General features: G+C 31.4%; 2 protein-coding genes across 2 annotated transcripts; both read left to right on the top strand.

Moving 5' to 3' along the window:
• Positions 1–464: 464 nt before the first annotated feature.
• Positions 465–1,262, top strand: Smp_179410 (hypothetical protein; the record flags this gene model as incomplete). The annotated part of the gene is made up of 1 exon (XM_018798187.1): positions 465–1,262. The coding sequence occupies one exon, from the start codon at positions 465–467 to the stop codon at positions 1,260–1,262; it is 798 nt and encodes a 265-aa protein (XP_018646733.1).
• A 6,239-nt stretch (positions 1,263–7,501) lies between these two features.
• On the top strand, positions 7,502–10,963 carry Smp_159650 (hypothetical protein; the record flags this gene model as incomplete). The annotated part of the gene is made up of 4 exons (XM_018798176.1): positions 7,502–7,582; positions 8,421–8,648; positions 9,836–9,880; positions 10,811–10,963. 4 exons carry the CDS (start codon positions 7,502–7,504, stop codon positions 10,961–10,963), a joined length of 507 nt encoding a protein of 168 aa, XP_018646732.1.
• Positions 10,964–17,784: the final 6,821 nt, after the last annotated feature.

Raw genomic sequence — 17,784 nt, 5'->3', positions numbered from 1 at the left:
GAATTAATCACAACTCATTTATGTATATATATATATATATGCTCCATATTGGATATAAGAAAACAATTTTTTTCTTTTTCTCTTCATTGATTCTCTATCCCTTAGCAACAAAATTAATAATGGAAGAAATTATATTAAAAATTGCATTTCATTCAATACAATTAAATGAATTGAATTCATATAAATATGGTATTATTATACCATTAAATAAACATATAATATGTAAACAATTTAATTTAAATCAATGGCCAATAAAAAAATTATGGAAAAAAATTTTTCAAAATTTATTTCATTTAAAATTAATACAACGTTTTCATGAATCCAAATTACTATTATCAAATAATAATGAAGGATTAATAGTCCCATATGAAATTGGGTTAGATGATAGAAAGTTTACAATCATAACAAGTTTCTATTCATATGGTAATTTATTTGAATGGTTTCAACAAAGATCTATATTATCTATGGAAGATGCATGTACTGTTATAGAATATTTATGTAAAGCTGTAAATTATCTACATGAGAGACATATATATCATGGTAATATTAAACCATATAATATTTTCCTTAAAACTGATCATCCTAAATCATTATCATTAGTATTAGATTTTAGTGTTTTAACAGAAATCAATTTATTATGTAATACTAATACTACTACTAATAATAATAGTAATATGACAAATTTATTATTTATTTATTGGTCACCAGAATATATGAATGATATCAAGTTAACCAATGATTATATCAATGCAACTACTACTACTACTAGTTATAACAATAATATTAATAAACAACAGAATATATATGAACTAATTAAAGCACTATGGAATAAGAAATCTATGGAATTAGATTCATGGTCTATTGGTATTATCATGCATTTATTATTTACTGGTAAATTACCATTTTTAGAGCATAAAAATTTATATAACTTTATAAATTATATAAATACTACTACTAATACTACTACTCAAATACAATTAAGTAGTTTATTATTATTATCTAAAATTGATAAAAGTATATATGAAATAGTTACTATGTTATTAAATATTGATATAAATAAACGATATAATTATAAACAATTATTAACAACTTATTGGTATAATGATACCATTAAAGAAAATAAACAAAGAGATATAAAATCAATTATAGAATATAATTTTTTAACGACATTTATAAAACATCAAATGGAAACAGAAAATATAATGAAACAATTAAATCATTTAATGAAGAATACAAATTCAAATGTACAATCATCATCATGATGGTGGTGATGATGATGGTGAGAAAATATTGATTTTTTGTTTATTAAAACAAAACAAAAAAAGAAAATTCAAATTTGACCAATCAGGAAAAAGCATCAAAAAAAGAAAATTTCTTTTTTTTTGGTAAAATAAATGTTCTTTTTTTATGAAAAATACAAAAATAATAGATAATCATGACAAATATCATAATATTTATGATATACCAATCATTTGTCCAATTCAACTATGAATGAAAAATTAAAAAAAAACAACAGGGAAAAAACAATTTTTTTTCTTTGAACATGATGATGTACTACTTACAAGATGTTTTATTCAAAGTTATCATATCCTTTTCAATATTAAGGATATTTATTAGAGAATTGAAGGAAGAAAGGAAAATTTCAGATCTTATTGTCCATGGAAAACAATGTGAAAACTTATTGATTCATATTAATAACTTGATAATAGATTGTTACTACTAATATACGTGACATTTACATTGATATAAATACTGAAACAGTATGCTCATTTTCATTTCATGTTAAATAAAATTAAATAAAGTGATATTTTTTATAAATTATGGCTTTTCTGATTTGCTATAAATAACTAACTGAATACACATATTGCGATTACTTAATTGAGTAACCGTACGATACTACTTTTACTACTCCCGAAACCGCTTTATAGTCACTCTCAGTCCACAGAGCTCAGATGAAGGGAGAAGGTTAGACACAAGGTTAGTGACCTCAACCCATCAATAAAATGGCGATCAGAAAACTGATGTTCTTAATTTGTGTCGTATATGTTTCTACTTATTCCTTGTAGGGTGTAATAGATATCTGTAGAGAGTGATTCAGCATTTAGTCCAAAGCCCAATCCATATACCTAGACAAAGTCACTTATACATCTCCCCTATTAAATGACTCATGGATAAACTGACCAACTGACTAGTGATTAGTAGAAAAGTTATATGAAGTTCAATATAAAATAATCGATACAATATATTACTGCACGAGCTAACGTATACTTTAGCGGCATAATACAAACGTATTATATACAATGGTAATAAAGTTTCATATCTGTCATCACTAAATATTCTCACTTTTAACGTTACACAAATTCTAAATAAATTGACGTTCAACTCCTACAAATATTTGTACTTAGGGTGGGATTTTCTTATCACCTCACGAACTGTTAACTGATTCCTAGTCCTTACAGAGTTACCGCTTAAATTAATAGAGTTATTTTCAAAAGTTAGGAAGTATTTATACTAAAAGAAAGTGATACATCGCAGTACTTAAAGAAATTTGTGATTCGTTAATGACGTTCACACTATTTAGAGGACAAATTTAACCAACGTATGAATATTCAACAGTTGTCCTTCAGTTTAGATCCCGATTTCAAATGTCGATTCAGTGATAACTAAAGGATACATTTGAACATTATAATTTTATAAGTTTGATTAAATTCTACTTGGACTTCCAAAGCCAAAATGTTTCTTTTTAGAAATTTATAAAGTCCTTAACTGCTGTTCTCATCATTCCTAAAAGAAGAATAAAGAAATAAGTAGAACTAACCTATACTACCGACCATTATCAATGCTCAAACAACTATGTAGTTCTTATTTCCTTCATTTGTTTTTCAACACAAAGACTATTTATATCAAGAAGTAATAAATGAAAATTTAATGCAACTTCAAATTCTTTTACTTAATGTGACTCTTAAATTTCTCAAGATTTACAGTCATTTAATCAACCTCCCTTATATTGCACAAATTTGACCATACCAGAAGGGATCATTTTGTGTTTAGGGTTCCTATATAGTCAACAATAAATAAATCAATCAGTTATCTTAGTATTAACAATATATGTGTGAGCAAACTTAATAATTGAATGACAAGGTTACTAACAATAAACATACAATTTATGATCTGTTGAAACAAAATAAAGCGTCGATAAACATGAGGATAAACAATATAGTTTCCCATTAGTTACAAAACGTCAACAGTGCGCATCCACGATCCCACCTCGCGGGATTCGAACCCAGGACCTACCAGCCTCTCACTAGATTTTAACCATTTATATATCACAAGTTACAGTAGTGATATTTATCAAAATGAATCATCGATTTAAGAAGAAAATCATGAGACAATTCCTCGTCAATTTCGTCATGTCTCAAATGCTGCAAATGTTTGGTTTCAGAAATTTTCTCATCACAGTTTTGGCTCATCACTCATCAAGATCAGAACTTTACGAATTGTAATGGTTAAAATTAATCTGAAGTAAAATTACGACATCGCGCTAAGAAACACTAAGGAGAATGTAACAGATAATTGATCAGCTATGTTTCAATTTATGAAGACAGGAGCTCCTTCATGTCTATACATGTTTAATTGTATAAGTAATAACTTTTAAGCTGATACAATCAGAATTATAGGGTGAGGTTTATGTGGTGAGACTATAATTTGCGTACGTCCTTTGAGTGATGCTAAACTGACCTTGTGAATGTTCACCTAATCAATAGTGCTAGGTGCGTGTTCTACACAAGTGTAAGGAATTAGAACTATTATTTACAGTTGACGTCTAGGGTTGGCAACTAGATATAGGATTTTCATGACGTCTTGACATCAGCGTAAATTCGAGAGTTCCAGTAATGAAGTGAAATTTATTCATTAGATAAACATGTCGAGAGATATCTCATAAACTATGTACACAAACACATTTTGGAGTCACTTTCATGTGGTTCTCCCTCATTATTTGTATATTCAGTTCGTTTTGATTTGGGGTACCTGGTGTACTTATCAGTTGAATGGATTATGTTGAAATATCATACATCAGATTATACGTAATTTTGACATATTTTACTGAGTGCATATATACCTTGATAAGTACGAATTAAGGACTTTAATATTTGCTCATAGATTCGTGAAAATATTATCATTTTATAAACGATTTCTCATCCACGAAAACAAACTCGTTTCATACATGACATTCATTTTACTATACTGATAAATAACACAATCTATATACATTCAGCATATTATAGATCATCCAGGACTGGTCTATTCAGTTAGCACTTATAAGTAGATTATTGTGTGCATTTGAAGTTGAACATGTGAAAGTGAGATGTATAACCAAATCAATCTCAGTATATCAACCGTAATCTGTTCGATAATTAACATATAACCAATTTATATGGTGTGAAATGTTGATTGAATGTTCTCTCATATCAATAATGACTGTCTCATTTATTGAAATATATGACTGTTTAGTAGATCAGATAAGTAAACACTAACTAATTTGTACTTTGATCTGATCAAAAGTCGTTCTGTTCTTCACAGTTTATTCAATGTTCACCAATCATTTTCATTCACATCAACATTATAAATCAGTGTTGATTGACTTGATCAACTTTAACGAGCACTGCTTGTGAACACAACTGATGTTGCACAAATATCCAAATGAAGGTTTGTATTTACATTGATACATTTTTCATTAACATTGTTTGGAATAATGAAGTTGAACCAATTGAATGGTGTAATCACATTACGATAATCTCATTGGTATGATGAATGAGTTTAACAGAGAAGAATGAGTACTTGTATTTGGAAAGGTGAAACAACATTACTGATACAAAGTATTTGAATATCACTGTTGTTGTCAGTTCCATGTTGATTATGGATAGAATTAGTGAAACTATTGTACATACAGAATAAACAGTAATGGACTAAACTGTTATGTCGTGAAGCGATTTATGAATGGTAACTTTGAGAACTATTTATGGACAAATCTGATATGTGTATTTCCTATTTTATCATTGTTAAGTAACTTAAGTATTGATATCAATGTTCCTTTTATTATGAGCTTTATTTTGACCCATTGACTATCACTGTACGATTAACCATTCCTGAGTTATACTCAGTCTACTAATTACGGTTCCCCCTATTCACAGCCACATTTGGTTAGTTTGTTTGATATATAAACTCAGTATGTTTTAGAATAGTGATTCATATTTCAGAGGCTGTCATTAATGTTTTGAACTTAACAGGCTGGGTGAGGTAGATAACATGACTGATAAGTAATCAAGACTGCTCATACGGTTTATCGTGTATCATTGCTCTGATCGATAAAATCGCTGCTCTCTCATTGGTGGAGATCATCACGTCATATACTAAACAGGGAACGCACGCACACTCAATCGATATAACATAAATCAAATTCAATTATTTCATTTGTATATTGCTGGAATATTTATCCAATGAATATATATTGATCATTAGATGAAAGTCTTGAAATAACTCATGTGTATTACATCATCAGTAAGTATGTCACTAGACATTGATATATTGGAGAAACCGTATTTGATGATGTTATGTACATACTTCACAGACAAGATGGTATTAGACGGGACTGTATTCCATGAACTAATCAGTTTGATGTAAGATATTGACTATTGAATTTGAGTGAAAAATTCATTCTATCAACACTATTTAAGCATGAGAACTGACGTTAGTTGATGAGTTCGAGTACTGATATATGCTGAGAGGATTGTTCGCTTTTCACATTGGTCGATTTGACTGAATCAAGAACAATTGAAGCAATATACAAAACATGAATTAATTGTGTTTCGTGGTTTCTCATCAGCTGATTAAACCTTAACACATAATATAGTATAATAATTCATTGAAATCGACCTAAAACCCTCAGAGTGAAACAGTTTCCACTAGTGAATATCATATGTAGACCAATTGTTAATGCATAATAATATTGTGTTGAGGTTTGAAGTATCTGTTGAGAAAAACGGGGTAATAGTAGATTCATTGTATTGCTATTACCTAAATTGATTTTGGCTTGGTCAATGATGATGAATGTTCCATTGACAACTTGTTCACAATATTCACTAATCGTATCAATGTCGGCCAAGTCAGATTGGTTTGAACAATTAAATGATGACAATCAGTTATCATCAGTTAATGAATTGTAATCTTATATCTCATCTTCTCTAACCAGGATCACATATCTACAATGATCGAATCAAATGTAATGAACAAATAGTGATCTGTGAAGATTCCAAGTTATCTGGAATGATTGATGCAGTACGCATTCGATTTATATTGAAGGTAGAAATCAGTTGAAATTATAAATTTGAGAATGTAGGTGTTTCTAACCAATATTCTTCAAATCTTTCTATCAATGTTCATGACTGCATTAGTGTATGCAACGTATGTCAATAACTAATAATTCAGATGTTTGATAATCATGTTTCAGAGATCAAGTCATATCTCTAGATAAACATTACTGGATTGTTATTATTTTAAGGTAAGTTGGGTGAATTGGAATTTATCATCATGTATTCGAAATGCATTGGGTAAGCTCAATAATTTTAAATGAACACATAAATATTGATAGGAATGGGTACCGAATACATATGCAGCACACAATTCACTTGATTTGTGTGTGGGCTGTGATACTGCGCGCATACCAAGACCGGAGCAGATGGTATTCTTGAGGAATCACACTCGGAGCCACAAGGTAGTGAGGGAACATCAACAGGTGCAGTCGCATGGTAGTCAGTTTATACGCCATTTGTTTCATCAGGATCCCAGTGCTTAAGTGCACCATTGGATTAGAATGAGGAATTTCCAAATTCCCTACATGGACCCATCATATTCACCAACACACTCAAAGCGTTGAACACTCGTATTCGTCCCCTCAATTTCGTAGACAACAGTAATGTCACTAGATGGCAATAGGTAGGACTTCCGAGGCAGTGATTGCATACGCGTGGCATTGTGAGAGCATTTTGAGAGAGAGATCTGACTCTCTTCACTCTCTGCCGTACCGTGGCATTCAGTAAACTAGTTTAGGACCCTTCATGTACGTATATAGTACACACATACGTTGTGCATCATAATGTTTTGAATGAGTTGAGTTAAGTGATAAATTTATTATAATTCTTACGTGTATATGAAACATAATAAGGAAATATCGTGAATACCACAAATCCAGTATGAACAACATTGAAGACATTTCAGTTTCATTGATTGTTCATGTACATTCAGATGGGTTTATGGAAAGAATATCGAACAAAATAATGCTTTACATAATAGTAATAATAATGCGTGTACATTTCATCAGGATTTATGTTTTCTCCCATATCACACATTTTGATGTTTTGTCAATTACATTTCCCAAGTTGGTTTTAGTTATATTACAGTATTCATTTTGACACTTTATAATTTACATTACAGTGTTATTTCGATGGGTGAAACCATTGCAATTTTCTTTATTCAGAGGATTCCACATTTGAAATATCTCACGGATTTCCTTTACTTACTATTCGTAAGTTGTATTTGATAGTAATGGATGAATGTGTGTAAAACGTTTGCTAATAACAATATAAACGTGATTTATATCACTGGATCCCAATATGATGGGACATCATTCTGTTAGTCGTCACATAAACTTGAATATTCTGTGTATGTTCAAGATGAGTTATTGAGGTTGTTAAACATGGATAAACTTGTATTGTGTCTGATGACATTATCATCAAACATCGAATATGACATGTGTGATGTCCATTCACTGATTCACTCCCAACACGATGACTGACGTGGTGGATACGGGGATATTCTCTGTTCACATGAATGTAGATTGGTGTTTTTAATCGAGAAAAGTGTGTTTAGAGACTGCCAGTAAGTTGTTCACACGAGCAAAATTTATGAATGCTTTATCATGCGTAAACGCTTCACTCAAACATCCGATCTACTTGATAGAGTCGTGACTGATGATGAATTATGGTTACATGAGAATGTTATCGATCCAGAATTGTGATGATTTCTGGAGATGTTTTGAATGATATGGACGGAGATTAGAAAAGTGTGTCAACAAATATGTTGACTACTCACAAATGATTATGTGTATGTACTGTGAAATTAATTCAGTACAGATTTTCTGTCTTTTAACCAGTTATTGCCTAAATAGATGATTTATCTGCAGTCTCTCAGTGGGTAATTTTTTGCAGCGTGATCAATCATCTAACTCTTTAGTGCACAAAGATGTTTTTTCCATTTCACCGCACTTGATCATAATTATTCTGTCTAATGAAGACAAGTTTGATTAGGTGGTTTCACTGATATAAAAGTTATTTGGACAATCTTCTTTTTAAATTGATTACCAGACTTTCACCTTCGTTGGTGTGATATCCTGTCTTTCAATCAATGTGGAAGGAATGTTCATATTTATCAGTTGGATTTTGACCATCATTCTATCAGTGTTATTGTTTTTAGTTGGAATAAATATTGAACGTGATTTGGTCAGTTATTTTAGGTGGTTTATGATCTACATCGCTTCCATCATTCTTGTCATATTGATACTGTTGATCCCATGGAGTATTAATGTTACTGCAGTGAGTTTTGTTTAGCTTATATTTTAGTAGAATATATGACGATTGTGGTTTTATGGCGTATTCTAAACCAGTGTTATATATCTCATGATAAATGTCAATGAGCTGTGAATGCCCACCGAAAGTAAACACGTTCACTGTTATACATGATTCACGATATGATCATCAGCGTAGCTACAATAAACTCCATTTCTGTTTCATCAATGTTGAGATCCCATTTCACTTGAATCGATCAGTTACTGAAGTTGACTGTTAATCATTTGCGTATGTTACAGTGCCTAGCATTTGTTGTGTATCAGTTATGTTCAGATAGTATTTGCATTGTATTGTGTGATCAGTATAAATGTGAGAATCCGATTGTTCAATTGAAGGTAGTAGAGAGAAGCATGGCTTTCAATATTGTTTATTGACAGATACATTTCTAAGTGGAAAATAGGTTTCTTAGCAACAAAGTAACAGAATATTATCGATAGTTTGTATAATTATTTAACTGTGTGATAGCGATTGTCAGAGTTGATATGGATGTCAATGTTTCAACATTTATTGTCTATGAACGAATGAGTTTCAGGCATCAGGGTTTAAATAATAGTGATTTACATCAAAACTGTAAAGTTATTTAAAGTCTAGTTAATCCGTATTGATGAGATGAATTGCTGAGACCACAGGATTTCAGTTTGTAATTCACCGTTGACAAATCTTAATGATTATGAACTAAATTGTAGATGTGTTCAAAGAGAACAGCATAGGTAACAGTGTTAATCAAATGCAGATTCATTATTTAATCCTGTGAAACAAATAACGTTTAAACAAATAACGTTGTTATTCAGATACTTCCAGTTACGTGTAGTATGGATTGACTTGAAAACTGTCTTATCGAGTTCTATTTCATTTTGTGCATGTACTAATTCTCTAGATTAAGTTTGATATAGCGTTACTCAAATATGAGGACAGATTTGTTGATGTTCACATTCACACTGGTTACCATAAAATACAAAATTCAGTCTCATTTTGATTCCGAATATTGATTTTTAAATAGTCACATTTTCAATTTTGTTCTTATCTCGCAGTAATACAAGGCGTACGAGACCTATTGAATTCAGTGTCATATGTGATTGAGTGGTTGGTTGAAGCCAACTGACAGTGAAAATGTTGATTTTCCTACTAGTATATAATTTAACTTTGAATTTCAGGTGACGTGGGCAATCGGTCCGCTTGTTTTAGCCATCATAATTCCTGTGAGTGAATAATAGTAGTTTGAATGAAATGAACTTGCTGTCTATTCACTTTTCTTCATATACAAATCGATAATTTGAATGATTTGAGATTGCACCATATCATTTCAGTGAACAATAAAGATAACAATGACAATATACACTATGAAACTGTCATATTCTAAATGATCTATTATCCAGGCTTTTTAACACAAAATACAGTGGTGTATTAGTCAGTAGTATGATGTAATCAACTGAAAATAATTATGAATTGTAGCATAATCTTGAGATAAACTCATGAAATTAGAAACATACCATTTCAGTTTATGGTTAGGCAACATACTTACTAAGTAATAATGGACTTCTTCTAGACCTCTGTAAATGACGTTGATTGACAGACACTAGAAAAGCGTACGAAGAGATATTCAGATTGTGTTCACATCCTCAATGTAACACTCATCAAATTATGTTGTAGAAGGCGTCGAGACACGATTGGCTACGATCACCACTACTATACGATTACGAGCCAGATAACGACTCGGATCCCTCGATAGGCCGAAAATCAGAAGGCTGTCATTAGTCCAGTTAATAAATATTTCTTGGCGATCTCGTGATATCGAAAGAATACTGAGACGTGCCAAAGAGTACAGTGAAATAGAAGAGAGTAAGAGATTTCGAACCAACAAGATGGACAACGGAACGAAAAGTGATTTTGATACAGTTAAACAAAACGAGTACAGTAAAAAATTGGGTATAATAATAATGGTTAGCATTAAAGCAATCGCGTTCTCGTCGTGTAAAGTAGGTCACTACAATGTAAGCATATTTCACTTCCAAATAAGTTAGTTCATTCGAATTCTAAATCAGTTGATATTAGATAACACAATTCATAATAATAATAATAAGCTTTGAATGATCTGAATTTGAATTTGTACAATGTTATTGTGATTTTAGGCTAGTTTAATTGAAGCTCAAATATTGTATGGAGGAAGAGAAATGTACTACAGACGTGAAGATTTCATATTTGCATCATTGGTTCATTTGTTCTTACTTACATTCTCATATTCTGGATTTATTGTAATGTTTCTCAACATTAAGTTACCCTAGATATATACAGTTTGTATTTTCAGACTGATGTTTCTTTTTGTAATTGTGTATATTTGATGATGCCGTAAAAGCACAAAGTGGAATATGACCATTTCTGTGTTTGCTTTATTATTGTACGGGATTAAACACAAGTGGATTTGAAAATATTCAGTTTTAAATTACCTAATCATTGTGAGTTTGTTTTATTGACTGGGAAATTGAGCTTCTGTAAACTATCCAGTTTGTAGTTTCTACTATACACTGATATTGAATAAGTAGTCATTGGGAGTGAGGAAGTAATATAGTAGTATTGTATTGATTATTTTATCAACTTGATTGAAAGAAATCGAATATACTATGATTTGCAAATGTCTTGACTGTTACATGGATTTCGTTCATTCCATCAATCTCAACGTTTGTCGTTTCGAGTTAAATGGTTGTATAGTTATCCACATTAGACAAACTTCTACTTTATGGTGATCCATATGCTTTCTTGAATATGAAATGGAGAATTTGTGAATTGAAGTGTATGGTATCTTTTAGAAGATCGGAGACGTAATTGTAAAAATATAAACAATGATTGATAATAGTTTATTGTTATTTTGTGGGTGGATGTATCATTGTTAGTTGTTGTGAGATAGATGTAGATCATAATAAATTTCGCCACATTGAGTTCTAATGATAAAGACACACGTCTAGTGAAACAATCACAAAATACAGATGCATAATACAAATGTATCTACTTTACCATTTCACAAATACACATGAAAGCAAACAGTCAATGATAATATACTTGAACATATTAGTCACTTCCTCAATCATTATAAACCTTTTCTTCAAGGAATTAATAGTATTTACCGAGTCTTCTCAATTTCCCAATTTATATTATTAGTTCAAGGAATCGTTATATTGTTGAAAGAGTTTGTGAATTGTCTTAGATCATCAGCAATAATAAATAAAACAACGACTGTCGAAATATCTACTTGATAATGTGAAAGATGAATATCCGTATACTTGGTAATGTAACATGAAGTAGGTTTGTTCATTCGTTGATACTGACTACTTATACTACTTATTTTGTGACAGCATTAAAAGCACAATCGTATGATTCAATCAAATATTCGATTTCCAATATGACTGATGTATTATTCACCAAACAATGGAATGCATTTCCATACATTAAATTCTCTTACTTGTAATGTTGGTTGTTCATGATGTGTGTGCACGTTTCCAAGGGAATTATGTCTTTCTGTTTGTAAATGGAACTTGTCTATAAATATATCCAGGAACAACTGCACATTGTGTTTGTTGAATCCATTCACTTATCCGCTTTATTATTAACTGAGAAATCACTTTTGATGGGATTTATGAGTTCAATTATGTATAAGATATTATATATCAGCATCTTTAAAGTTTCTTCATCAAAGTCATTCACCAAACACGTTGAATGTTTTGAAAAATGGACTAAACATTATAGAAACGACTGACAAATGCATTTGGTTTTCGTGGACGTGGATGTCATTTGGATTGTTTGTCTGCAGCAAACTACCATTTCTTCTTGTGTTTTCGAACGATACATTGATTAACCAGTTTCATTTGTTATCAAATTTACTTTCTGAAAGTACAGATATTTGAAGTGATGTTGCCCTTGATGTATCAGTGTAAACTATCTTAGGTGTGAAGTAAACTTCATTTGGTCAATTACGAAGTAGTTTATTGTAAAATAATTGTAAAATGCGTAACTATGATTTGTTCAATATAACTCGACCGGTCTACTTTCAATAATATTTATTCCATCAGTATTGAATGTCTTAGAATTTGATCAGTGGAAGTATACTTTCATATTTCTGAAATTGTTTTGCATTTGTTGAAATATTGGATTCAACTATTGTGTTGTACAGTCGTATCAACTATAATAAGTATCAGTATTACACATATGATGTTATCCTTCAGTGTCACGACAGTTAGTTTATTTATTGCCAATGATAGTACTCAAATCGTTGGTCAATAATATGTAAGAATCCGTCTACTTGTTTCATTTATGTCTTGAACAATCCTATTGTAACGAGGCTTATACTACTTATTTCATTATGTTTCATCAACCAACATAAATGTACGTTTGAACATTTTGTTTGAGTGTTGTGTCACGAAATCCGATTTCTACTTCACTGTCAAATATCAGAATTATTTCAATTAAATAACTTATAACTGTTATAAAGTTAGGATCCTTGTTATAACGATAGGGTTTCTTGTTATAACAGTCCTTTCAATTTTTACACGTATGTGGGACGTTAATTTACCTTAGACGAATTTCTTCACTAGATACCCTCCCATGGTCTACTCTACAGGAATTCAACACAACTCAGAGGAAGAACACGAGATTAGCCTGACTAGAACGTTAATATATTTCCACATTAAAATCCGACACAATACAACAGCAAGAACTGTTAATCAATAATAATCAGGATAGGGGAGTATATAGCTCATAAAACATCTGTCACACTATTAACATCTCTGACTCAGCAAAAGAACCAATCATTATCATTCTCGCCCACACATCAATAACAAACATGAATGAAATGAAATTAGAGTATTATGGTAAGCAGAGATGGATAGTGGCTAGTGGTGGAATCCAGGACGCGCGTTTCGTCCTATTTGGGACTCGTCGGCTGGATGTACCTGCATCTCAGATTTGATGTTTAATCTGGGACTCAATCTCAGTACATGTCGCTTCAAACGCCATCATGTTATCCACTCAGCTATTGAGTCCTGATAGCTACTTGCTTGTGCAATAGGGTGAGGTTTAAATTCACTTAGTATTGTTTGTTTGAATCTTCCCATTGATGTTTAGGACTGCAACTGGTCAGTCCCTAGAGAGTATTATGGATTGAGAGGAGATAAAATGAAGACAGTAAAATCAGTCGGGTTTCACGAAATCTGTAAACACATGCACATGATTATCGCACATTGCACTAAAGAAACATAATTTACTTAATAGTAGTAAGTAATATATTTAATATACAATGTGAAATTGAACTAGAAAGAAATGAGGAGGAGTTTGAGCAGAACTAACAGTTGAATTATGTCAGTTATTTGGAATTGTGAGGGTTTTTCGTTGACTACGTTTAACTGATTTACAGTTTCATGATTATAATAGAGCAATTTGCTTATTGATCAATCTAGGTCTCAACAATTCCATCTTACATCCAAACCACATTTTACCTAGTTCAGTTTGAGTAACCGTCTGATCTCATTAGACTTCACTCAAAATTCGTGCAATAGAGATGAGCACAGAAATATTCACTTTGTAACCAAGTTACAGCAGTGATATTTATCAAAATGAATCATCGTTTCGAGGAGGAAAACATGAGACAACTCCTCATCAATGTTGTCATATTTTCAATGCTACAAATGTATGGCTTCAGAAATTTTCTCATCACAGGTTTTACTTATCACTCATCAAGATCAGAACTTTACGAATTTTAATGGTTGAAAATAATCTGAAGTATAAATTGAGACATCACACTAAGAAACATTAAGGAGAATGTAACCGATAATTGATGAGCTATGTTTCAATTTATGAAGACAGGTGCTAGTTCATACAATCAGAAAATCAAAGTGAAGTTTATGAAATGAGGTTCTGATTTATGGACATCCTATAGTGATGCTAAAGTGACCTTGTGAACGTGCACCTACTCAATAGTGCGAGATGCGTGTTCTAAACCAGTGTAAGGTATTACAATTATGATTTACAGTTGAAAGCTTGGGTTAGCAACTAGATATAGGGTTCTCATAACGAACTGACATCAACTAAAATTCCAGAACTCTATCTAGTCAAATGGATGAATTAATGAATGAATTCCGCACCATAATCCAACACCTCTTATCCTAAATAAAATTGATTCATCGATAAATTATATTCCCACTGTTTGTTTTAGCTTCAAATACTTTACAACCGCGAACAATCATTGATTTTGATGTGTGAAATAGCATAGCTGATCATCTTTCTATCTACTAATAAAGTTTTCAATTCTTGAACTACAGGTCAACTGGCATAAATAATGCATAGTGTACTTGTTGGCATGTTGATTGTTCCTTATTCCTCATGTCCCTATCCTTTTTCTCTTTTCAAATTTATCTCACTGTATTATACTCCTTCAATAACATCTTCAAACCCTAATCTTTCACATAATGCTTATACTCTTACTACATCTACCACTATGGGATTTGAATCGACAACTTCATCTCTGTGCTAATGTGGTATGGCAGCTCGAACTGATGTACGTACGTACGAAGTTCTACGCTGTGACTGACTGACTGATTGTTGATTACGTTCATACATAAGTTCATCGAACGATGATTTTAGTAAAGAACAAAAGAAAACAAACAATGTCTTGAACATTTCACTCATAAATGTTAAATCTTTACGAATTCCAGATCAATGAAAACAGTCGAGAATAAAGCTTGATAAATTAGTGATAACTTCATCAATGCTGGTTTTGTCGTTTCACTGGATAAGACGATGTGGTACTATGTAACTTAGTTTTACCATTCGTAAACACTCATTCGATCGATATGATTATTTCCGATGAATTTCTGTTCATTTATTCATTCCATTCTACTTAATGATGCATAGTTTTCTTTAAAATCATTATGGAATGGATTTAGCTTTACACCATTTGGAATAATCACAGTGTATTATACAGAAATGCAATATTCCTGTGGAAACAGGTATGATGCAGCCAGAAATTTTCTCTATAACGTTGAGAATTGATGTGATTCAGGAATTTTGTCCAATGCACTATTCTTAGTCATGATAATATAAAGTGTATGTATATTTTTTATATGATTGGAATAAGATGGTGTTATTTGTACGACCTCTTCCAGATAGAGATAAGCGAGGATTGTAGGCGATTATGTATAAATCTCGACATAATTTATTTACATTATTGTTATAATGATGATGATGATGATGATGAGGGATTTGGGTTATTCGTTGTTGATAATAATGTCTGAATTATTTCCAGTCTCGATTTGTATTCTGGCATAATAATTGACACTGAAATGTAGGTAGATCTATCTGATTAGTGACAAATTTGACGGAACTCTTATCTTAGTTTTCACTGACAGACAGTAAACAACTATATATGAAACGTCTTGCTACTCAAGTGATTTATTCCCTCATCTATTTCTAATTCAAATATGTGACTGTTTATGTTACAGGTAATGAAGTGAAATTTATTCATTAGATGAACAAGTGGAGAGATGTCTCATAAACTATGTACACAAACACATTTTGGAGTCACTTATATTTGGTTTACGCTTACTATTTTCATATTCACACAGTTATGATTTAGGGTACCTTGTGTGATAATCAGTTGAATGGATTATCTTGAAACATCATACATCAGAGTAGTCGTATTCTTCACGTATTTAACTGAATTATTATGCAGCTTGATAAGTATGAACTGAGGCCTTCAATATACGTTCATCGTTTGATAATTGCATTCGCATCCACGAAAACAAACTCGTTTCATACATGACATTCATTTTACTATACTGATAAATAACACAATCTATATACATTCAGCATATTAAAGATCATCCAGGACTGGTCTATTCAGTTAGCACTTATAAGTAGATTATTGTGTGCATTTGAAGTTGAACATGTGAAAGTGAGATGTATAACCAAATCAATCTCAGTATATCAACCGTAATCTGTTCGATAATTAACATATAACCAATTTATATGGTGTGAAATGTTGATTGAATGTTCTCTCATATCCATAATGACTGTCTCATTTATGGAAATATATGACTGTTTAGTAGATCAGATAAGTAAACACTAACTCATTCGGACTTTGATCTGATCAAAAGTCGTTCTGTTCTTCACAGTTTATTCAATGTTCACCAATCAGTTTCATTCACATCAACATTATAAATCAGTGTTGATTGACTTGATCAACTTTAACGAGCACTGCTTGTGAACACAACTGATGTTGCACAAATATCCAAATGAAGGTTTGTATTTACATTGATACATTTTTGGTTAACATTGTTGTTTATAATGAAGTTGAACCAATTGAATGGTGTAATCACATTACGATAATCTCATTGGTATGATGAATGAGTTTAACAGAGAAGAATGAGTACTTGTATTTGGAAAGGTGAAACAACGTTACTGATACAAAGTATTTGAATATCACTGTTGTTGTCAGTTCCATGTTGATTATGGATAGAATTAGTGAAACTATTGTACATACAGAATAAACAGTAATGGACTAAACTGTTATGTCGTGAAGCGATTTATGAATGGTAACTTTGAGAACTATTTATGGACAAATCTGATATGTGTATTTCCTATTTTATCATTGTTAAGTAACTTAAGTATTGATATCAATGTTCCTTTTATTATGAGCTTTATTTTGACCCATTGACTATCACTGTACGATTAACCATTCCTGAGTTATACTCAGTCTACTAATTACGGTTCCCCCTATTCACAGCCACATTTGGTTAGTTTGTTTGATATATAAACTCAGTATGTTTTAGAATAGTGATTCATATTTCAGAGGCTGTCATTAATGTTTTGAACTTAACAGGCTGGGTGAGGTAGATAACATGACTGATAAGTAATCAAGACTGCTCATACGGTTTATCGTGTATCATTGCTCTGATCGATAAAATCGCTGCTCTCTCATTGGTGGAGATCATCACGTCATATACTAAACAGGGAACGCACGCACACTCAATCGATATAACATAAATCAAATTCAATTATTTCATTTGTATATTGCTGGAATATTTATCCAATGAATATATATTGATCATTAGATGAAAGT

This window comes from Schistosoma mansoni (genome assembly GCF_000237925.1).
Source record: "Schistosoma mansoni, WGS project CABG00000000 data, supercontig 0156, strain Puerto Rico, whole genome shotgun sequence".
Classification (NCBI taxonomy): Eukaryota; Metazoa; Platyhelminthes; class Trematoda; order Strigeidida; family Schistosomatidae; genus Schistosoma; species Schistosoma mansoni.
The sequence above is the reverse complement of the archived record's forward strand: the minus strand, read 5'-3'. Positions and strand labels throughout refer to the sequence as shown.